We start from the raw sequence: 24,519 nt of genomic DNA on the forward strand, positions 1-24,519 counted from the left end.
CATTGAAGCCACATGCATCTAAGCAAGTGCAGAGTATTCCATCACACTCTTGAATTGTGCCTTATCAGATGGTAGACAGGCTTTGGGAGCTTTATGGGTAAGCTAGTTTAGTAGTAATATTACTGGACTGGTAATCCAGAGGCCCTGCTTAATGCCGTGGAGACCCAGGTTAAAATTCCACCAAGGCAGCTGATGGAATTTAAATACAGTTAATTAATTTAATCGCAAATTAAAAGCTAGTTTCAGTAATGGTGACCATGAAACTATTGGACTGTTGCAAAAACCCACTGGGTTTACTAATGAAAGAAAATTTGTTGTGCTTACCTCATCAGTGACTCCAGACCCACACAATGTGGTTGACTCTTAAATGCCCTTTGAAACGGCCTAACAAGCCACTCAGTTAATTGTACCAAACTGCTAGAGAAAATTCAAATGTAGACAAAGAGATCAAGAGTAAATGATCTAAGTTTGCTGATGATACAAAGTTAGGTGGGAATGAAAGCTGTGAGCAGGACACAAAGAGGCTGCTAAAAGATTGGAATAATAGTTGTTTTTGGCCATGACTTATCCACAATCTCTCCTACTTACAAATGTTAGTAGTTGCTAGTCTCAGAGATAGGAGAACACAGTTGTGTTCAGTAAGGGAACCAAGTCAGTTCAACCAAAATTCAAATCAAAGTATGGTCAGTCACATTGTTCTTGCTCAAGAACCACTCCAGGATTTGTGCACCATGGAAGTAGCATTCGCCCAGATTTAAAATTTTATTTATTTTATGATTCTATTTATCTGAAAAGGAAGAATGTGCAGGGCTACAGGAAGGCAGCAGGGGAGTGGCATTAGGTGAATTGCTCCTTCAGAGAGCCAGCACAGACATGACAGGCTGAATGGTCTCCTTCTGTGCTGTAACCATCCTATGATTCTATATGGACAGGTTAAATGAGTTGGAAACTTGTGGAGTATCATGCACTTTGGCTTCAAGAGCAGGAAAAGATAATATTTTTTTAAAAAGTGTGAAACTTGTAAATCTTGATGCTTAGAGAGACTTGAATGTACTTGTGCAAGAATACAAATTTAGCATGAAGGTAACGCAAGCCATTAGGAAGGCAAATGGCATTTTAGCCTTGACTGTAAAGGGATAGGAGCACATGAAACAGGAAGCCTTTCTACAATTGTACAGGGCTTTTGTGAAACCACACCTGGAGTACTGCGCAGAATTTGTCTCCATATTTACAAAATGATATACCTGTAATGGAGACAGTACAGAAAAGGCTCACTGGACTGATCACTGGAATGAGAGGGTTGTCCTATGATGACCAAATTAGACCTGTACTCTCTGAAGTTTAGAGGAATGAGTGATCACGGTGAAATGCTCCATATTCTGAAGGGGCTTGCTAGGGCGGCTGTGGAATTGAAACAGTTGGGGGGCACAGCCTCCAGATAAGAGGCCATTTAGGACAGAGATTAAGAGAAATTTCTTCACTTGGAGGGTTGCAAATCTTTGGAATTCTCTATCTCAGAGGATTGTAGAGGCAAGATGGTTGAGAATATTCAAGTTTGACATAGACAGATCTCTCAGGGAATCATGGAATATAGGGAGGAAAGTGAGTTGAGGTAGATGATCATAATGAATGATGGAGCAGGCTCGAGGGGCTGAATGGTCTGCTGTGGCTCCCATTTCTTATGGTACAGCAATATAGTTTTTTTTTTATTCATGGCATATGGGCATCGCCTAATTGCCCTTGTTCAGATGGCATTTAAGCTGAGAGTCTGGAGTCACATGTACCTGCCAGACCATGTAAGGACAGCAGATTTCCTTCCCTAAAGGGAAAACCAGATGGGTCTTTAGATTTTTAATTCCAGATTTTTAATTAATTCAAATTCCACCATCCCCCGTGGCGGGATTCGAACCCGGGACCCCAGAGCATTACCCTAGGTCTCTGGATTACTAGTCCAGCAACAATACTACTACGCCATCGCCTCACCCTAAAGTAGTAATAGCAGTAATCCAGAGGTTCAGATTAATGCTCTTGGAGACATGAATTCAAATCCCACCATGCCAGCTGGGGGAATTTAAATTCAACAAATTAATAAATCCGAAATAAATGCAAGTCTATTTAATAATGATCACCAAACTACCGATTGTCATAAAACCCATGTTTCAATTCTCTCCTTCAGGGGTGAAAATCTATCATCCTTACCAGGTACACGTGACTCCAGGTCCAAAGCAATGTGCCCTCCAAAATGGCCAAGCAAGTCAATCAGTTGTGTCAAACTGCTACAGAAAAAGACACTGTGGGTGCCCCTACTTCACACAGACTCCAGCAGCTCAAGAGGGTGAGTGACTGCCTTTGATATCAAGGCAGCATCTGACAGAGCGTAGCATCAAGGAGTCTGAGCAAAACTGGAGTCAATGGGAATCAGGGGAAAACTCTCCACTGATTGGATTCATACCTAGAACAAAGGAGGATGGTTATGGTTGTTGGAGATCAATCATCTCCATTCCAGGACATCAGTGCAGGAGTTCCTCAGGGTAATGTCTTAGGCCCAACCATCTTCAGCTGCTTCATCAATGACCTTCCTTCCATCATAAGGTCGGAAGTGGGGATGTTCGCTGATGATTGCACAATGTTCAGCACCAGTCGTGACTCCTCAGATACTGAAGCAGTCCATGTACAAATGCAGCAAGACTTGTACAATATTCAGGCTTGGGCTGACAAGTGGTGAGTAACATTTGCACCACACAAATGGTAGGCAATGACCATCTCCAACAAGAGAGAATCTAACTATCGTACCTTGACACTCAATGGCATTCCATCACTGAATCCCCCCACTATCAACATCCTGGGGGTAAATATTGACCAGAAACTGAATTGGGCTAGCCATATAAACACCGTGGACACAAGAGCAGGTCAGAGGCTAGGAATCCAGTGGAAAGTAGCTCACCTCCTGACTCCCTACAGCCTGTCCACTATCTAATAGGCACAAGTCAGGAGTGTGATGGAATACTCTCCACTTGCCTGGATGAATGCAGCTCCAATGACACTCAAGAAGTCCGACACCATCCAGGACAAAACAGCCTGCTTGGCTGGCACCCCTTCCACAAACATTCACTCCCTCCACCACTGACGCACGGTGGTAGCAATGTTTACCTTCTACAAGATGCACTTCAGGAACTCAACAAGGCTCCTTAGACAGCACCTTTCAAACCCATGACCGCTACCATCTAGAAGGACAAGGGAGGAGCTACATGGGAATACCACCACTTGGAAGTTCCCCTCCAAGTCACTCACCATCCTGACTTGGAAATGTATTGCTGTTCCTTCACTGACACTGGGTCAAATCCTGGAACTCCTTCCCTAACAGCACTGTGGGTGTACCTACACCACATGTGCTGCAGTGGTTCAAGGCAGCAGCTCACCACCAACTTCTCGAGGGCAATTAGGGATGAGCAATAAATGCTGGCCCAGCCAGCGATGCCTACATTCCGTGAATGAATAAAGAAAATACACACCACCTTCTAAAGAACAATTAGGGATGTGCAATAAATGCTGGCCTTTGTCGGAATGCTCACATCCCAAGAACAAATAAAAAAAGCTACCACCAAAGCTTTCTACATCATTGGTCTGCTGTATTCTTCATGAGGCACCTTTCAAAGAGGAGTAAGTGCAGCAAAAGTCTTTGGAAAAGCAACTCAAGTATGGTGCTGAGGAGGCAACAGTGCAAGTACATTTGTCAACTGCAAGAGAAATTCACTAGGCTCTAGTACAGAGAGCACTTGCTCCTAAAGAGCCCTTGTCATTTCCAAGCCATCCATCATCTTTCCAACTACTGCAATAAATCACAATCTCAACGTTTGCCAGCTATACCACACCTCACACAGCATGGAAGTCACCCAGCTTCACAAATTCATCTCTGTGCAAACCCCGTAATGACTATTTTTCAATAACAAGCGTTATTTACTAATGGTTTCCTGTCTCATTACATTGCATGCGGTGACCTAATCTGGTGCTGCAATCCCAATGACCACAAGTGGTAGGATGGTGGTTCATGGTGTTACCTGAATGGTTTGAATAGGAAACTGAAGCACAAGCCAACATATATTGCTCTTTGAGGCCCTTTTAAGGCTAGTATTCACTCAGGTCTGGAGACAAGTGCTGCCTGTAATTTACAGGCCTAATGGTAACTGGAGAAGTAGAAAAAAAAGACTGTGGGGGTCTCGGTTTGTGACATTCTGTTTCATTAGCAACATCAGCATCAGCTAGCAGACTGACTTAACTCTGCATTGGCTGGACATAGTGCCCAGGCTCTATACAGTGAAGTCAGGACTCCAACCATACTTTTAAATGCAATTTTTAAATATTTTAAAAACAATGGAAGCAATGAGTTTAAGAATAAAGGTTGCTGAACTCTGTCAGAAGCTGATGAAAAAGGCTATAAAAAGCCCTAAATTAACAGGTAGATGGAGACTTGGATCTTTAACTGTCCTGACTGTAATAGCATACTTAATCATCCTATGGAAAGAACTTCCTTTGTTCCAGAATAGAAATATTTTCAGTTGGTTAGTAAGCACATATGGCTAAATAAATGACGGAAAACTGAATGTCATGTATTATATACTCGTTGTGGTTATCTTACTCTTGAGAAATCTTAAGTGTGATCAATGATTTGTAATGAGAATTTCAAATCAGGCTAGTTGTAATTACAAAGGGCCTGGGGACCGAGTGATGCACTTAGACACTGGCCCTTCAGCACTGGAATCTGAGTTTGAATTCCATCAGACTAATAAAATGCAAGTTCCCACCTACGTGTAAAGATCTTCCTTGAATTGAGCATGAACAGCCTCAATCCAGTTCCTGGTAATACTCAACTTCTCCAACGTCAAACATGCCCAAACACAATCTTACTCAGATCGCTGCCGCTTAACCGCTGCTAGCTATATTTTATTATCAATATTAGCATTAAGATGAAGATATTGGATGAAAATGAATTAAGCCAAAATAAAGCTTGGGAGAATGATGAGAAAGAAAACCCATTTGAATCTGATGTCACTTCAGAATTATGTGCCATAATGGAAATGTTTACATATGTATGAACATATTACATACCGTGACATATGGATTGCTGAGACTCTGGGGTTGTTCATACACTGGAGTCCAGTGGCTGTTAGCAGACACTCTGGTTCCCCTGATAGGAGTGCTGGTGGCTGGCTGACCAAGGCAGACTGCTGACAGGACTTTTCCAGGACTACCTGGAGCTGCCAAAGCAAATGCATCATCGAGCAGAGAGTACATCTGCTGCCTTGCCTCTTCAATGGATGGTTGTGGTGGAATGTATGGTGGGGGAGCAAGAGGGGGAGGGTGTGTGTGTGACGGAGAATGAGGTCTAGGCTCCGGAGGCAGGTCAGGGTCCGACTGCAAAACACAGAACCAGATCAAGATTAGGTCAGTGGAGCTGGGGCAATGAAAGGAGACACATGTAGTGAAGGCAAATAGCATCCAACTGCTCAGTGGCAGGTTAACCCAAAACCTCTTGGCCCAACCCAGTGTTTGACCTACTATTCAAAATGAAGTCCTTTCAGAGTCCCAATTTTTATGAGTCTGTAGTCAGAAGGAGGCAAGTACGGAGTAATGTTACAAAATTCGTAGTATGCCTTGCAAACATGGTTCAATTCACTATTTAGGAAGTTTGTAAGCTGGTGTGATTGCAAGTTAACTGGAGCCTCAACAAGCTGTGCCAGAGTGGTAGGGTGGCTTGCAATGGCAATCTATTTCATAGCAAGTTCCAGGCTGCAACCATTTCAACATGAGGTGCTAAACAAAGACTAATAAAATCAACCTACACACTTGCTGGTCTTCAAAGGTGGATTTTCTCAGCCAGGACAGCTGGCACAGCCTTAGCCCAGGAAAATCCACATTCAGTTTGCACAGCATCATTTGGGCTTCCGTTCCTCTGAAATGGAATGTTTTCCTTTGCTGCAGAAGCACTCGCTTGAAAGCCTGGTTGGAAACTGTGGTCAACACCTCCACACTTGGGCAACAGTTTGAGTGGCTAGCAGTCCATTGGGATCTCAGACAGTCAACCCATGTACAACAGAACTGCCCAAATTATACAATTTAAAGCATAGGTGGCTGTCTTGCACCTTATAAATAGGTACAAAGTAGCAACAATGAGCGGATAACAGTGAGCAACATGTGAATGCTATCCACTTCACGTAATTGCTCTGGCAGTGTCAAAGACAGAGAGTAAGACAATATTAAATGAAAATGTGTTCTACCAAGGCTTAAATCTGACTGAAAATTACTCTGTACACATATCTTTCAGAACTAACATTCCACAGATTTCAGCCAAAGGGAAACATAACAGCTGTAGTAGAGCAGTGTGACGTGAAGGGCATATTGGTCAATTCCAAATAATTGACCATGGGCTTCCTCCTGACATTACCAATATAGATCTTGAATGGGCTATAATAGAGAGGTGAATTGGGGAGAAAGACAAAACTTGATTCAAGTCGTTCTTGCATGCTCTCCAGTAATCTTAGCATAACTAGTTAAAACTAACCCATACACAGAATTCATAACATAGTAAAATATCCTAAAATGCTTTATAAACGAGGTAGAGAAGAACATGAATAGGAAGCAAGAGAATAAGTGGTGGTGAAAGACTTGTCAAAGATGGGTTATGAGGAGGTCTCTGAAAGTAGGAAGAGATATAGGATAGGTGTAAGGGCTAGACAACAATCTTGGAGCCAATCTGTCTGTCCTCTAACCTGGAGATGATGCATCGACTTTAATAAGCAGTAGGGAGAAAAAGTAGGCATCCTTAAGGCACAAAAGCACAAGGGAGATATAATTATGGTTCTTCCATACTTACAACATAAGCTGTATTGTTCACACCAGGTGGTTTTTTGTAGGTCCCATCACTGTCCGTGGTTATCAACCTATCTTTTTCTGCATCCATCATGCTGCCATTGACCTGATGCCTCCTCCTCTGTCTTGGAGACCTTTTAGCACGATAACTAGAGGGAAGAAGGGACAAGTCTCATTGTAAATTATCTACTGCATCCAAGTCAAGAGATTGAAATCAACAACATAGCTATAAATCCATAAAAATGTATAATTAATCCAAGTATGTAATATATAACTAAATTTTCAGCTGCAAGTTATAGGAAAAATTGCAAATTATTCTTGAAGATTTATGGTAGCTGTGCATGGATTCCTACAGTAAGATATCTGGACTGAGAGAGAATGCAATGGGCAATGGCTGGGAGCAAGAGGACACTGAAGGTAATGGAGCCAATGTGGTCTTGGGGCAAGAATGCACACAATCTTCGGTGTTTTCATCATTTTAACAATACTTGTACCCATGTTCAAATAATCAATATTGAAAAACTGTGTAAAGGAATTAATAATGTATTATTGTACATCTTGAAAATCACATCATAGTTCACATATATTCTTAAGTATGTCATGGTGCAAATTTGAGTATGCTGGTAGCTTCAGGCTTACCTAGTCAGTAAATTTAGTTTGTGCCATCAAACTGTCAATACAATGATACTGGTCAACAGTTGGTTCCCAGTACTATAACTGATAATTTTATCTCTGATTCAAAAGATTGATGTGCTCACCTTCCTACATTTTTGTTCACAGAAAATTCCACGTCAAGGAAATGTCTTAAATGGCCATGTACTGCTTCCGGAAATAGTTTATGCCCAAGCACAAAAGCAAAATATCACGGTTGCAGGAAATTGGAAATAAAAACACAAAATGCTGGAAATACTCAGCAGTTCTGGCAGCTCCGTGGAGAGAGAAACAGAGTTAGCATTTCAGACTGATGACCTTTCATCAGGTCATAGACCTGAAACTTTAACTCTTTTTCTCTCTCCACGGAGGCTGCCAGATCTGCCGAGCATTTTGTTTTTATTTTATGCCGACCTTTTTCTCGGTTCAACAAGGACAGACGGGCCATCAATACTGGGATCGAGGATTCTATCAATGTGAACCTGTGCCCTGCGGTAGGCTCTGCGCCTTTCCTTGGTGTCAACGGTACCAACTTCATCCATGATGGGGAAGTCATAGTGTCCTTTCCTTTTGGCTCGCAGTCTGATCTTATTGCGGTGATGCTCAATTTCGGATTTCTGTCTCAAAGCTCTCTGAACCTGGAGAAGGGGATTGAAGAGATTTTATTTATTTACAGCTTGATATTATTCTCTGGCACCCTAATGGATTGGTACCAAAGGTCTCTAAAAGTGCTCCTGACGAACGGTGCTTCAATGCATGACCACAAACTATTCCTTTAATTTGCTGCTCTGGGCCGAAGGAGGAGATGTGCAATTCTGAGGGAGCCAATCTAGCTCAGTACATTCAGCTTTAACAGCAGCTCTGTTGACAGGTCATAAAATGAATTGTTAACACTCCTGGGCCAGTCTCATGAAACAGAGGTTCTACCCTATGTCCTTTTATTGACAAGACATCACAGATGTAAAACTGTCTTTAAAAGGGGGAGTGTGTGCGTGCATTTGCAGGTTCTTTACTGTGGTTGAGAGAATTATATTAAGAGTATTAGGTACCACCATTCAAAGCTCCCACTCCCACACCCAAGACACTTCAACATAGCAGGTCATTATGCATATAATTTCTATGCTCAAGATATTCAGTAGATAGAACGGTGTTATATGGACCAGTCCTTATTCCTTGCTTGTTCCCATTGTTTTGAATATCTATCTTTCTTAATTCATCTCATTATGGGGCCTCAATAGCTGTGTTTTGTTTACCTTAGTCCACAGTTTAAGCATATTTTGTGAAATGACAGCTGGGTTTACTCACATAGCAATAATCACTGGAGTTTGAAGAAATTAATTGTGTGAAGCGCCTTCAGTGAGTTAGAGACACGTATTAACATGATCTATGGAGGAAGACCTTTTGCCTTTTTCTACTCTTGAATGAGGTTCAAATGTACATCACACTGTTAAATCCTGTGCCACCTCTAGGGAATCTATAAAAACTCTCACCTCTTTATTTAGTTTGTTTGCTTCGGCAACTCGTTCGGGAAGCAATGGATTCTGTAAAGGAGGTGCTGGAATTGGTTGCATGGCTATGAGCTGAATCTTGCTTGGTAGCCGCTTGCTTGCCTCAGAAGGGCGTGACATCCTGTCAACATGGTCGAAGATTGAAGCCGATGAAGGCTGCTCATCAGTCCTGCTTAACTGAGCAGGTCCTAGAACAGATTGTGGGTGTTAGTCTACAGAATACCCCTGAATCAAACTAACATGGAACAAATGACAATGGGAACCCATAATCATAAAAACACGAGAATATAAGAAATAGAAGGAGTAGACCATCTGGCTTCTCATCATTCAATATGATCATGATCAATCTTCTGCTTCAACTCCACTTTGCCAGCCACAAATCCGTGCAACGTAGGTTGAGGTGCCATATGGTACTGCAGTTCAGTGATTCTGTGGTTGGACTAGCATCTGTAGGCTTGGACTAATAGTCCAGAGAATGAGTTTCAGCCATGATCAAACAGAATGGCAGAAGATTTTTGAGGAGCTGAATGGTCTACTCCTGTTCTTATCACACATTTTGAAACCAAGAGGACAATATCAGACTTCAATGCTGTTTTTTTTTTAAATTTACTCACAGGATGAGATTGCCATTTGCAAAGCCAGTATGTATTGCCCATCCCTAATTGCCCTTAGCTGCAAGAAGAGGCCAGCAGTGAGAGAAGAGTGGCAGAGCAGCACCGAGATTGAGAACAGAGCGAGGCTAGAGGGGTGTGCCTAGGTTCAGAGCCCACTGACTATGTTTGAAAAAAAACCTTAGTGTGATTTCAAAGAGACAAGTGATTGGTTGGTGAGTATTTTTCATCTTCTCTCCCTAAAGTTTAAACTGATAAATTAAAAATTTTAATTGGGTGACTACAACAGGAAGCAAATTACTAAGAGTATAAGAACAGAGCAGGTCTTAAAAGAAGTGGCTGCAGAGATGGTGGATGCAGTGGTTGTAACCTTCCATAATTTTCTAGTTTCAGGAATGGATAGCAATATAAAGTAGGAAACTACAGGCCAGTTCGACTAACATCTGTCATTTGGGAAATGCAGGATTCCATTATTAAGGAGGTAATAGCAGGACATTTAGAAAATCATAATACAATCAGGCAGAGTCAACATGGTTTTGTGAAAGTGAAATCATGTTTGACTAATTTATTAGAATTCTTTGAGGACATAACAAGCAAAGTGTACAAAGGGAAACCAATGGATGCAGTTTTTTTGAATTCCCAAAAGGCATTCGATAAGGTACCATGTAAAACGTTACAAGATAAGGTGTTATGGTGTTGGTGGTGACATTTTAGAGTGCGTAAAGGATTGGCTAACTAACAGGAAACAGAGTGAAGATAAATGGGCAATTTTCAACTTGGTAAACTGTCACTACTGAAATGTCACATGGATCAGTGCTGGGGCCTTAACTATTTACATCTATATTAATGACTTGGATGAAGGAACTGAATGCATAGTAACCAAAATTGCTGATGATACAAAAATAGCTAGGAAAGCAAGTTGTGAGGAGGATACAAAGAGTGAAATTTTCCACTCCAGGGACTAAGTGCAGTGGCAAACAGGATTAGCAGCGAGTTTCTTGCTGATCGGTAGGTCAGGAAATCACACCCGATCTTACGCTTGGAAGCTTATTAATTATACATTGGTGAGTAGCTCACCGAGTCACATGGTGATTCATCTGCCCTGCCGTAACCTAATGGGGTCGAAGGTCCTGGCGCCATTTATAAATGCCAGCCGAACACACATTACAATTTGCAGCTGTATAGATGCCCAAGGCTGAAGTGGCTCCAAAGAAAAATAAGGCAGCGCCAAGGTTCAGCAATGATTCCCTTGAGGCCCTTATTCATGGTGTGTGCCAGCAGAGAGATTTCCTCTACCTGAGAGATGGTTCCAGGCAGTCCACCAACTTCACCTTGCCAGCCTGGGAGGCAGTTGCAGGGGAGGTCAGCTCCACAGGCACCCGCCCAAGAAATGCCATCCAGTGCTGTCAGCGGTGAATGGAGGATGACATTCATCAGGCTTGGTGAGACTTCAGGTGGCTGAGGAGCCCAATTCTGGATCCACATATTCTTCTGCACTGGGGACACATTGTTGCTCAGTGGAGTGGAAATCGCAGCCCCGGATTGGCTTCCTTCTCCTTCCTCTGGCACCGCTGTTCTGCCTCGCTCTCGAGTCGCTGAGCCTCAAAAAGGCTTGCGTCTTGATGGACCAGGTGGTGCCATGTCAAGCAAGCAGCAACATTCTCCTCCCAGTCAGTGGTGTTTAGGGTGACCTTGAGCATATCCTTATACCTTTTTCTTTGGCCACCCTTTGAGTGTTGGCCAATGGAGAGCTATGAGTATAGAACCTGCCAAGGGAGGTGGTTTTCGGGCATCCAGGCGCAATGGCCCATCCATCAGAGTTGATGTGGCAGGAATAGGGCTTTAATGCTGGTAGACGCAGTATCATGGGAGGCTCTCGCGTTAGTATGGCAGTCCTCCCATTTTATCCCCAGGATTTGCCGCAAGCACCACCATGGAAGCTCTCAAGGATCTTAATGTGGTGTTGGCAGACAGTCTATGTTTTGCTGCAGTAGAGGAGGGTGGTCAACATAATGGCCTATAAACCAGAACCTTTGTTAATTTGCAAAGGTCCCTGTAGTCAAAGACACATTGGCATAGCTTGAAGGCAGCAGTGCTAGCACAGTTAACTCAGTGTTAGACTTCTTCATCAATGGTAGCCCCTTGGGAGAGGTGGCTGCCGAGGTAAGGGAAATGCTGCACAAACTCCAGAGCCACCCCATCCACGTGGATGGCACGGGGGGGATGCTCAACTTACCAGGGCAAGGTTGAAGGACCCTCGTCTTGGAGATGTTTAAGGACAGGCCAAGCTTCTTAAAAGGAGGTGTTGACTAGGTCAAGCGCCCTTTGCATGTCTTGTACAGAGTGAGCCATCACTCAGCAGTCACCCGTAAATTGAAGGTCGTAGATGTCTATGGTGGTGAGTTTTGTCTTTTCCACCAAGGTTGAAGTGCTTCCCATCCAGGTGATATTGAATGCTGACACCAGGTGGTGGGTCACCTCGGATAAGGTAGCCGATGATTGTAAGGTAAATAGTGAACAAGGTGGGGGCAATCGCACAATCTTGTTGCACCTTGGTCAGATGTGAAAGGTGTCAGTTTAGATCCTCCACTCAGGATGGTGGTGGTCTTGTTGTCATGCAGGAGTCTCAGGATGGTGGCAAACTTCAACGGGCAACCAAAGCGCTGGAGGACGATCCATAGAGCTTCGCAATTTAAATAATAAAGTGCCTTGGTCAGGTCGATGGAGGAGAGGGACAATTCTTGATTTTGCTCCTGACAGTTTTCCTGGATCTGTCTAGCCACAAAGACCATGTCTGCAGTACCCAGGATGTAGACGCCACACTGGGTTTCCGGGAGGATCTCCTCAACAACTGGACAAAGGTGGTTCAGGAGGATTAGGGCCAGGGTCTTACCCATGATGGACTGGAGAGAAATCCCCCTGTAGCTTTCACATTCAGATTTGTCCCCCATCTTGTGGATAATAATGATGGTCGCATTCTTGATGATAGTCGCGTTCTTGACATCCTGGGGGATGTCCTCTTCATCCCAGAGGCAGAGGATAAACTGGTGGTGTCATGACATGAGGTGATAGCTGCCAGCATGTAGACCTCCGCGGGTATACTGTCGAGCCGACAAGCTTTGTTGGGTTTCATCTGTTGGATGGCCCACTTAAGCTCATTTCATTGATGGTTGGTGGATTGCCAAGGGGATCCTCCACAAGGTGTTGTGGGACGGCTTGGAGAGTTTCCTCTGATATGGTGGAGTCCTGATTGAGAAGCAGTTCAAAGCACTCCATCAAACAAGAAGCCGGGAGCTGTTATGTGATCAGAGTGGGTTTTGTCTGGTCAAGCAGGGTCCATGGATCATCTTGGGACCCTGGAAGAAGATGCACATGTCGTGCTGGTCAGCGTAGGCCTGAATCTTGTGCACCTTCTCCACCCACCAGTGGTTCTTCATGTATCAAATACGTTGCTGGACCTCAGCCTTCAGTTTGTGGTAGACTGCCATCATTCGCCGTGGACATGGGAGACTTTGCCTGGCAATGAGTGCCGCTCACTTCCGCTCGAGGAGATTGTGGATCACAGTGTCATTGGCATCAAACTGGTCCTGGTTCCGTCGTGGTGCAAACACGGAAAGTCTGTGCGCAAGTGTCTAGGACAGCAGACTTGAGTTGTTCCCAGTATGCCTGGACGGAAATGGCATTAGTGGTGGGCACCTGCTCCAATGCACTGTGCAACTGGGCCTGGAACTCTTCCCATTCCAGGCCCAGTTGCACAGTGCATTGGCGCAAGTGCCCATCACTGACAGGTCCTTCAATGCTGCAACATTCAGCTTTCACCTGGTGGATTTTTGGGTCCTCTAGTGTCTTGGTGGCAGGCGGATGTTCCTCACCAAGCGCACTAGTTGATGGTCTGTCCAGCAATATTCAGGGTCCTTCTTGGACCTTGTCACAAGCATGTCCCTCAGGTCTCTGCCTCGGACAACAATGTAGCCCAGGAGGTGCCAATGCCCTGACCTCGGGTGCCTCCGTGTAATCTTGAGCTGGTTCTTTTGGCGTTCATCACAATCAGACCATATTGGAAGCACTTGGTCAAGAGTAGGACGCCGTTGGCATTGGCCTTCGCCATGCCATTCTTGCCAATAGTTCCACTCCAGATTTCGTGGTCATGTCCTATTCGGGCATTAAAGTCACCCAGGACATGACTTGGTCGTTCCTGGGGACGGAAATAAGGGTGCCATTGAGATCAGAGTAGAACCTCCTTTACTGAATGGTCAGAATCTAAGGTCAAGGTGTGTGCGCTGATGACAGTGGCACATTGATTATGATAGAGATGTAAACATAGGGTCTTCAGCCTCTCATTGACCCCCAAGGGGAGTTCGGAGAGTGTGGCAGCTATCCTGCTCCTCATGGCAAATCAGACACTGTGGAGGCAGGGTTCACGGTCTGATTTCCCTTTCCAGAAGGCCATCCAGTGCAGGAAGAGGATGAATGATCTCATCCACACCCTCAGGGTAAGTCATCATTCAACCAAAAGTACACTCTTAGAATGGTATTATGCACTCAAAGCGTCACTCAGCTCAAGGATCTCACAAAATATCAGCGGGGTTGATATCAGCATTGACCAGCAGCTATCATCTTGCACAAACACTATCCCCAACCTTCACTGGGGAAGGCTCAGCACACACAGCAGACATGCATGCTTCCCAACCTCTGTTCCATCCCCTCTAATCACATTCCATCCTTTTGTCTTCATGCAGGCAAGTTTGCCCAAAACAAGAGAGAGATATCCCAAGCTGGAGGAGGGACATCCAGGATCTCTCCAAGTTTGAGGAGGATGCCACTGAGTTAGCGGGCAGGGACAGAGAACGCTTCTATGGAGAAGGCAGGATTGGCCTCTCCCAGTAAACCAGTGCGAATGAACCATTCTGACATTCACAGTGAGTGACATGCAATATTGTATTCAGTCTGCTCAAGAACTAAATCTATCTTCTCTCTCTTACAGGCAGCAGGTCCAGACAGACCAACACAGGCAACATAAGCCCAGACCCCCCGCCAAGCCACCTTTGAGAAGGATGCTGAGGATCCATTTGAAAAAGGCCTGTCTCAGCATTCAGCTGCACCCTCCACGAGCGCAGAGACACATATCTCAGTAGGTCATACTAGATTAGGTGCAGGGTCACACGCTGGGGAACACTTCACTGACATGGAAGCAGTGACAGCCCAGATCTCCAGCACTCGGAGGACTGCTGGAGAACAGCCACCGGCCGAGTCTGAGTCAGGTGAGCCTCTGGAAGTGGATGTTGCTAATATGCTGGAGATGCAAAGACAGGCAACAATACATCATGCAGAGGTGTGAGAATCAGTCAACAGACTAGAGCGAAGGATGGAAGAGTCCATCTGGGTTCTGTCTAATGTCATGGCTCCGACATGCAAGCACCTCACGGTCTCCATGGGAAGGGTGGCAGCCGTCCTGGACACCTTGGTCCAGCAGGTTCTACCAGATTTGCTCTCAGACCCTTACTATCGCTACAGGCATGGTGGGATCCATCAGTGGCTAGGCAAGAGGGGTCCAGGCACTTCGACCTCCCTCCAGGTGCCCCTTCCCCTTAAGGAATCAGGCAGGGGCCCTTGGCAACCCACAAAAGGGAGGACCAACAGCTGGACACCCCGGGGCTATCCACTCAGGTGACTTCGCAAGTGTCCAGCCGATCCCAATCCTCTCTGCCTGTGACCCCATCACCTCCAACTGCACAAGGCGAAGAGGTTGCACTTGCCTCGCAGCTGGAGACCCAAAGCAGATCAGTGTCCTTCAGGCCTCAAGGCTCCAGAGAACACCCACCAAAGTCATCAAAGACAACAATCAACAGGCTGCCTCCACCTCTTTTGCAGATGTTAGGGATGCACCAAAGCGTAGGGTTCAAAAGACTAAGGAACTTTGATATCACTTTTGGGTTATGGATGTTCAGTCACTGTATATATCATGCACCTTTGTAAATATATTTGCTGTTCATGACAATAGTCCCATCATTTGAAAGTGTCGTGCATATGCATTTATGGGGCCTCTTATTGCAAGCATGATCCAAGTTCCTATTCTGTGATCACCTCCTTTTGTGAGCCACACATTCATGCGATGTCTAGCTGACCCATATTAGTTACCTGGCCCTTGTCTAATGTCAGGGAGAGGTATTAACTTCTTCATTGAAAGTGACTGAAAACTGTATTAGGAAGTGATATTCATTAAAAGACACTACAAAGTTATGTATGCTCAATTGCAGCGAGCAATAACCTGCTCATTGATGCTCAGTTTGGGTTCTGCCAGGGCCACTCGGCTCCTGACTTCATTGCAGCCTTGCTTCAAACATGGACAAAAGAGCTGAACTCCAAAGGGGAGGCGAGAATGGCTGCCCTTGACATCAAGGCAGCATTTGACAGAGTGTGACATCAAGGAGCCCTAGCAAAATTGGACTCAACTGGAATCAATGGGAAAACTCTCCGCTGGTTGGAGTCATGCCTAGTACAAAGGAAGATTGCTGTGGTTGTTGGAGGTCAATCATCTCAGTTCCAGGACATCACTGCAGGAGTTCCTCAGGGTAGTGTCCTAGGCCCAACAATCTTCAGCTGCTTCATCAATGACCTCAGGTCAGAAGTGGGGATGTTCGCTGATGATTGAAAAATATTTAGCACAATTTACGACTCCTCAGATGCTGAAGTGGTCCATATCCAAATGCAGCAAGACCTGGACAATACAGGTTTGGGCTGACAAGTGGCAAGCAATATTCGTGCCAAACAATGGCCAGGCAATGACCATTGTCAATAAGAGAGAATCTAACCATTGCCCACTATCTCATTATGATTGCTGAATCACCCACTATCCACATACTGGGGGTTACCATTGACCAAAAACTGAACTGGGCTAGCCATATAATGTAGCTACAAGAGCAGGTCAGAAGCTAGGAATCCTGTGGAAAACAACTCACCACCTGACTCCCCATAGCCTTTCCACCATCCACAAGGCACAAGTTGGGAGTGTGATGGAATACTCTCCACTCATCTGGATGAGTGCAGCTCCAACAACACTTGAGAAGCTCGACACCATCCAGGACAAAGCAGCCTGCTTGATTGGCGTCCCATCCACAAACGTTCACTCCCTGCACAGCGGCAGCAGTGTCTACCATTTACAAGATGTACTGCAGGAGCTCACCAAGGCTCCCTAGACAGCACCTTCCAAACCCACGACTGCTGCCATAGAGAAGGACAAGGGCTGCAGACACATGGGAACACCACCACCTGGAAGTTCCCCTCTAAGCCACTCACCTGACTTGGAAATATAATCACCATTCCTTCACTGTCGCTGGGTTAAAATCCTGGAATTCCTTCCCTAACAGCACTGTGGGTGTACCTACACCACATGGACTGCAGCGGTTCAAAGCAGCAGCTCACCACCACCTTCTCAAGGGCAATTTGTAATGGACAATAAATGCTGGCTGCATTAGCGACACCCACATCCCATGAATGATTATATAAAAAACTATAGGCCAGACTGGGTAAGGATAATTACTTCCCTAAAGCACAAGAGTGAGCCAATTTGGTAGTTACATGGTCACCATAACTGATTATTCCAGATTTATTTATTAACTGAACTTAAAGCCCCACCTACCACGGTGGAATTTGAACTCATGTCTCTGGATCATTAGTCCAGGCCTCTGGAACTAGTCCAGTAACATAATCCCTATGATACTTGCCTACAGAGGACCATTGTTCAAAATCTTAAAAGCATCACATTTTTTACACATTTCAAGTCTCCTTTTCTCCACTCCCTGCAAGTAATGATATTGACTGGGCAAAGTCCAGTATGTCCCAGAGAGGCTCCATTCATTCCACTGAGAGCAATGTTTATAGAATGGTCAAGGAACTGATTGAGAGTAACTTCACCACAGTATTCACTGACGGAGCGATCTGTGTACATTGCAAATAACTCAACTTCTCTGGGACAGTCAGCTTTGCATTGGCTCCCTGATTAACTTGAACGTGGGAGCCTTACTAAGATAAGCGAAGGTGCTGAGAGGTAATCAGCTGCATTCCATTCAGAGCTGCCTAGTGGAAAGGAGACAAACTGATAGATCCACAACAAGTGAACAAAATTAGAGCTCAAGTTAGAGACCCCACAGGATAAGTGATTGTTATGGGGTCCATGGCTCCCAATGAAATTTACAAAACTATACTCATCTTCAGCAGTTCAGAAAATCACACCCCACCCAGTGGGAGTCAGGACTTCATGTCAGGAGACCAGTGAGCACCAGGATTTCTGATCCAGGCACCAGCAAGAGTCAGGTTTCCAGGACGTTTTAAGAAGGTTTCATTTTAAGTTTTAATATCTTGCCTATACATATCGGGAGCGTGATAAAGTTGTTTAAAAGCATGAACTAGAAGCTATAATTTCATTTTTGCAGACTGATCTCATCCATTAAGATGGTAACTGTATTATCATCTCAATGTTACATGGTCAATGTGTAATCAAATACCCTGCAAATAAATCTGTCAGTTCAAGCCTGTTTAGTCTGACATCTTTCACACTGGACAGGAAAATACTGCCTCTGATTCAAATACTGAGGATTCACTTGCATTATCCTGTTCAGGTCATGAATGAGAGAGGAAGATTCAATTCAAGCAAGACATGGATCTGCTTGTGGAACTGCTTTTTTGTTGAAAGCAGACTACTGAGAGAGGCTGTGCAAGTTTAACTACATTAACAAATGCCAAATTATTTAAGGTTCATCCTTGATTCTTAGGGCTTAACAGTGCACATCCAAGTGGTCTATGAAGTCAAACTGTTTCCCATCAAGGTTTCTTTGTGGTTACACTTGGACTGAGAATAATATGGGTTTCAAGCAATTGCTTTAATTTAAACTTGTTAATTTCAATAACAACATCAAACCAACAGAGGGTGCCAGCATACTTTTTTAAACATTTACCAAATTCCAAAAACAAGCAGGTTTTTCTTTGACAGTTTTAAATATCGACTCCAGGAACTGTGGTAACCACCACCAAGCAGTCGAACACCTACACCTTCAAAAGTCTTGAAATGAACTTGACTGCTGTTTGGTTTCCAGGGAAGATAACTATTTTCTTATTCATAAAGTTGGGCTCTGAGGTATCAGTTTTCAGAGTGTTGATTTTCAGTGGCTGTGGCATCAACTGTATTGGTGCTTTGTAAGAACTCGGCCTAGCAGGAATAGGGACTCTGAAGTATGCTGATTGTTTAGATAATGTTTTGGGGATAAGTGTACAGTTTACAATTTCCTGGGATACTTGGTATAATTTTGGGGTACACATTGTTTATATAATAATTTTGCTTGGGCACATCAATCCTTTCGACCTAAATAATATTAGGGTACACTTATTGTTTCCATAACATGGAATGCAATTAGTATTTTTTTTAACATTGTAGAGGTAAATTTAATCTTTATTCACTAATGTTTGGTTACACACTAATACAAAAGCAAAATACTGCAGATGCAGGAAATCGGAAATGAAAACAGAAAATGCAAGAAATACTCTTTGGGAAGCCTCTGTGGTGAAAGAAACAGAGTTAATGCTTCAAGTCTGTGACCTTTCATCAGAACTCAGACCTGCTGAGCATAACCAGCATTTTCTTATAATTTCTATAATATCATTTGGGTGTACTTATTGTTTTTATAAAGTGTTATGCTCATTGTTTAGATAATACTCCAGGCGTACTCTTATGCCTTAAACAACGTTAAGTGTGCACTGTTTAGATAAGAATTTCATTGGAATATACTTATTGTTTATAAAATAATCTTGCAGCATTCACTGTCTATATGATGTTACATGTGCACTTCTTTACATATTGCTTGGATATGCTTACCCTTTAGGTAAAAATGTTGGCTACAGTTGTGTTTATATAATAATGTTGGGGCACACTTATCGTTTGAATTCTCACTTGAATCATGAGACAAGTCCTAACCAATGATGGAATTACAGTTTGCCTGTAATATGTAGGACTGTACCTTTCTCCCAGCCTAAAGCCAAAGAGGACAAGGCCCTTTCAAAGAATGTATGCGCAAAACAGACTTAAATGCTCCTCATAAATAATGCATGCCACAGGCTCAACTGGGAGACAGATGGCATTGCACTTATCCAGACAGGAAAGGGGCTTGCTTAAATTTAAGGTGAAACAACTCCATTTTGCTGGTAGGCACAAAGCCGAGTTCAGAATGAGCAGCCACTGCTGAAATCAGAATTGGAACCTGAGACAAGTAACGGCACCAAAAAAATCATCTCACCCGTTAATGATCATATTTTGAACAAAAAAATGATGTACAGATTCACATTGCAGCTAATAATAAGTGAGAGGGTACAAACCATTCCTGATCACCATGTGTCTATTGCCACCAGTGGGAGTTGCAGGGGGTCTAGGAATATCTTCGATGGACTCTCTCCCGCTGGACCGTTCACTGGCTGTGGACTCAGCTTCTGATGGTGAAACTCTACACAAACAGACACTGGTTTTTTTAGGTAGCCCACTGATTTTTGATTTTACATGTCCGGTGGAACCTCAATTATCCATACTCTATTATCTAGAAGGATTGTTGTAGCAAACTAGACTAGTTTCACATAAATCACTATAACTCAATTGGATGTTTTGAATTGAATTGAATATGTTTTGCATAAAAATTCCAGGAGAGGTAGTCAGATAATCTAAACAGGCTAATCAGAGCAACAAGTTTATGTCAGATGATGCCTTTCAAGTGGGATATCTCCCTTCACGACGGTGGATAATTCAGATTCCACTAACACTCAACAACTACAGTACAACAAATGTGTGAACAATACAGCTGCCACTTCAGAGTGAGGAAGTGAAGAGCTCTAATTTACAGAAGGCTCACTTGTGGCTCCAGAGGCTTGGAGATCATCATGAAAAGGTCTTGATGATTGGCTTAATTGAGGCCAAGGGACTGTCCCTACATAAATACATGGTCATCATAATGAGCGCCATGCAGTTTGAGTAATGATGGAAAGAAACAATTACTTCACGGGGATTGGCCTACCTGCCAAAATCATCAATCACTACTTTTGAAAAATGGGGGAATGGGGGGAGGCAGGGTCTGCACTAAGTAAAGTGAAGATTAGGTCCAGCAACAAAAACAGAAAATGCTGGAAAAACTCAGCAGGCCTGACAGCATCTGTGGAGAGAGAAACAGAGTTGACATTTCGAGTCCGTATGACCCTTCTTTAGAGCATTAGGTCCAGGAAGTTGTTCAAGGAAAGCCTGCCATCTGCAAAGGGTACTAGGCAAAATAGGATCCTCTGTCTTTAGCAAAACACAACTGCACACAGTGGACACAAATAATTCTGGACACCATTCTGGTCTGGAAAGCAGAAGCCCACTTATTAATTCAGACAATAGTATCTCTGTTTCAACATGCCAGCCATATACCCTATCAGAATCCAAATGGAAGCAGCAGCTTCATCATACTTTGTGTGCCTGGGTGCAAAGGTTTTAACTGGTGTTAAAAGTCAAGGTTTCAATACTGGTCCCTCAGCAACTACCTGCTCCTCCAAATAATGGTAACATCACGGACTGGTGCAATGGTTGCTATGTTATCATGGTTGCAGACTACTATCCATCTCAAGTCCTTGAACATGCTGCCAACTCCCAAAATCATTCCCAAAAGTTGGAGGTTAAGTTAGTCTGTTTGGTGTTATTTTTGACCCTAAGATCTTGGGATGGAGAGTTCAGCTTAAGGAGGAAAGGTTGAGCAGGTTGAGCCTCTATTCATTGCGGTTTAGAAGAATAAGAAGTGATCTTATTAAAAACATTTAAGACCCTGAGGAGACTTGATGGTGAGAGGACGTTTCCCTTTGTGGGGAAAGTCTAAAATTAGGGGACAAAGTTTAAAAATTAGGGGGTCTCCCATTTAAGACAGATGAGGTGAACTGTTTTTCCTCAGAGGGTCATAAGTCTGTGGAATTCTCTTCCCCAGAGAATATATTCAAGGCTGAGTTAGATAGATTTTTGATTGACAAAGTAGTCATGGGTTATGGAGGGCTTACAGATTGATGGAGATGAGGCCACAATCAGGTCGGCCGTGATCTTACTGAAAGGTGGAGCAGGTTCAAGGGGCAAAATGGTACACTCTGCTCCTGTTCTTGAGATGAGCTTCTGACCTCATATTTGTGCCATCATTTGAGATCACCTATATCCACCTCTAACATTGCCAAGCTTCACTTGTCTCAGCTCACCGGCTGTCGAAGACCTCATTCATGCCTTCATTACCTCTAAGCTCTGCTGTTACATTGTACTCCTGGCTGATCTCCCACATTCTACTCTCTGTAAATATGAGTTCAGCCAAAACTCTGCAGCCCATGTGTTAACTCACAGCAAGTCCCGTTGCCCCATCACCCTTGTGCTCGCTGACCTACAATGGCTCCTGCTCAAGCAATGTCTTGACTTTAAAATTCTCATCCTTGTTTTCACATTCTTCCATGGCCTTGCCGCTCCCTATCTGTCTAATCTCCTCCAGCCCCACAACCCTTTGAGATATCTGCACTACTCTAATTCTGGCCGCTTGTGCATCCCAAATTACAATTGCTCCACCACTGGTGGCCATGCTTTTGGTTGCCTAGACCCCAAGCTTTGGAATTCACTCCCTACGGCTTGCCAACTCGCTCCCCTCCTTTAAGACATTTCTTAAAGCCTACCTCTTTGATCAAGCTTTTGGTTATTTGGCTTAATACTTCTTTACGTAGTTTGGTGTCATACTTTGTTTTATAATGCTCCTGTGAAGCACCTCGGGACGTTTCATTACATCAAAGGTATTAGAGATATTAGTTGGGGGAGGCGGTGACATAGTGGTATTGTCACTAGGCCAGTATTCCAGAGACCCAGAGTAATGCTCTGGGGACCTGGGTTTGAATCCCACCAAAGCAGATGGCGAAATTCGAATTCAATAAAAATCTGGAATTAAAATTCTAATGATGACCATGAAACCATTGCCGATTGTTGTAAAAACCCAACTGGTTCACTAATGTCTTTTAAGGGAGGAAATCAGCTGTCTTCACCTGGTCCGGCCTACATGTAACTCCAGACCCCAGCAATATGGTTGACTCTTTTAAAAAAAAAAAGCCCTCTGAACAAAGGCATTTAGGATGGACAATAAATACTGGCCTAGCCAGCTGGCTACATAATTCATTCATGAAAGAATGAAAAAAAAAGTTGGTGTTGCTGCTACTGGGGTATTATGCAGGCCCCTGCATTATTCAGTACTTGAGGTCCAACAACATCCCCTGTATGTCAGTGAAAGCCTTGCCAAATCATAGCTGGCTACATAATTCTCATCATTGCGATCCTGCACTTGAAGGAAGCCTGCCACCAAGTAGAAACTGCACGCTCTTTGTGCTGTTGCCTCCTTTCATGGAGCAAGTGAAAAAACAGCTTCCCAGGTAAGGAAGGTGCAAAACCTTATTCGTTGCACTAGGCAGATGAGTGGGGTGTTTGGTGGCGTGGGGGGCACTGTTTTTAAATGTCATGTCATCAAACTCTTACTTGCAGATGGAAATTCAAACAGAAGCACTTCACAAATAAAAAGCAGAAATTGGAGATTCTTAACAAGCAAGTTGACCAATCTTAATTTCCTCTCTATTGTCCTCTGAACCATCTTTCAGAATGAACAGCCCACGTTTCTTCCATCTTTCCTCATCATCGAGTCCTCACATGCAAGGGATCTAGTTTTGCATTTGTTCTAACTAAATGTTAGACTTCTGAACAGGGACAAATCTGCCTGAAACACTTTACCATTTTTCATTTCTATTTATATAATATTGAGAGGAATAGCCCACTGAAGCTTCAAATCAGTTTATTTGATTTTAATGTAAAAAACTAATTTTTTCTGCTGCCATGTCTTTGATGCTCTGGGTAATGGTGTCTACTCACCTGCTTCTTTGTCGAAGGCCCTTGGAGAGTTTGGCTGCCTTAGGCTGAGGACTGGACACATCACCGTTCTCTGATGGTGTGGTGTCTTTTGCTGGGGGAGGTGGAAGCCCTTCGTGGATAACCAGTATGTCGTCTTTACCATGCTGTCCAATATGCTGCTTGGCAAAGTCAAAGCCTTTAACACTTGGCACTTGCAGCTGAGGAAGCAAATGTGATGGTCTATTAGGGTGGATCTTACAGATGTCATCATGCCGTTAAAGGAAACCTTTTATGAGTTGCATTAAACAATAGATGTTCTATAATGCCCGCAGCACAAAAAGTATTTTCAATATTCTTTCTTTCTCTCGGCCACCATCTGCTTGGTTTTGCTTACTCTCATCGCTACTCGCCAATTTATTTAGTCTTCTCTTCTGCCCTTTTCAAACTTGGTGGGGTCCTATATCTAGGCTTCTGTTAAATAAAATGTGTATTGGGAAGGACAATTTCATGTTCTTATGCTTCACAGATGCTCATATCTTAGAAAGAACATAACTGTGGGCATGTGATCTCAGCTATGATGTTTCTTTTGTCTCTCCCACATACCTACAGTTGCTTTAGCTGGAAATGTAATTTATACTCAGGCCTGTTTGATTTTACAGTTGGGTGCTGAAGGTAACTAAAGAGATCTTTACAACATAGTAGTGCACCCAAAGGGGCAGTACACCTCCACCAATCACACACTACAATACCAAGGACAAGGCCTACTTACAACAGAAGGAATCGGAGATCCACGGATATCTGAGTCTACGAAACCCCAAGAAACAGGTTCTGCATCCAAGAGGTACCTCTTCCTGCCATGGCCCTGCTAATGGACACCACCTCTGTACACCCTGTGATGAGCAGACTGAAGTCAGCTCATAGAAACAAATAAGTGAATGTACTGTCCAGTCATTCCCCACATGGTGAA

The 24,519-nt window shown here is 43.8% G+C and overlaps 1 protein-coding gene across 2 annotated transcripts in view; it reads right to left on the minus strand.

Annotated features, from left to right (window-relative positions):
• si:ch211-1e14.1 (UPF0606 protein KIAA1549) overlaps nucleotides 1-24,519 on the minus strand; it is a 325,462-nt gene that overhangs the window by 28,510 nt on the left and 272,433 nt on the right. The window contains exons 11-16 of one of the 2 annotated variants that reach the window (XM_041215469.1): nucleotides 23,574-23,770; nucleotides 20,003-20,127; nucleotides 9,009-9,214; nucleotides 7,933-8,156; nucleotides 6,872-7,016; nucleotides 5,107-5,412 (exon numbers count right to left, since the gene is read on the minus strand). In XM_041215469.1, coding sequence (XP_041071403.1) covers nucleotides 5,107-5,412; nucleotides 6,872-7,016; nucleotides 7,933-8,156; nucleotides 9,009-9,214; nucleotides 20,003-20,127; nucleotides 23,574-23,770 — 1,203 coding nt within the window. The remainder of the gene's footprint in view (nucleotides 1-5,106; nucleotides 5,413-6,871; nucleotides 7,017-7,932; nucleotides 8,157-9,008; nucleotides 9,215-20,002; nucleotides 20,128-23,573; nucleotides 23,771-24,519) is intronic. The other variant, XM_041215470.1, reaches the window with a different exon arrangement.

Source organism: Carcharodon carcharias, chromosome 21 (assembly GCF_017639515.1).
Source record: "Carcharodon carcharias isolate sCarCar2 chromosome 21, sCarCar2.pri, whole genome shotgun sequence".
Classification (NCBI taxonomy): domain Eukaryota; kingdom Metazoa; phylum Chordata; class Chondrichthyes; order Lamniformes; family Lamnidae; genus Carcharodon; species Carcharodon carcharias.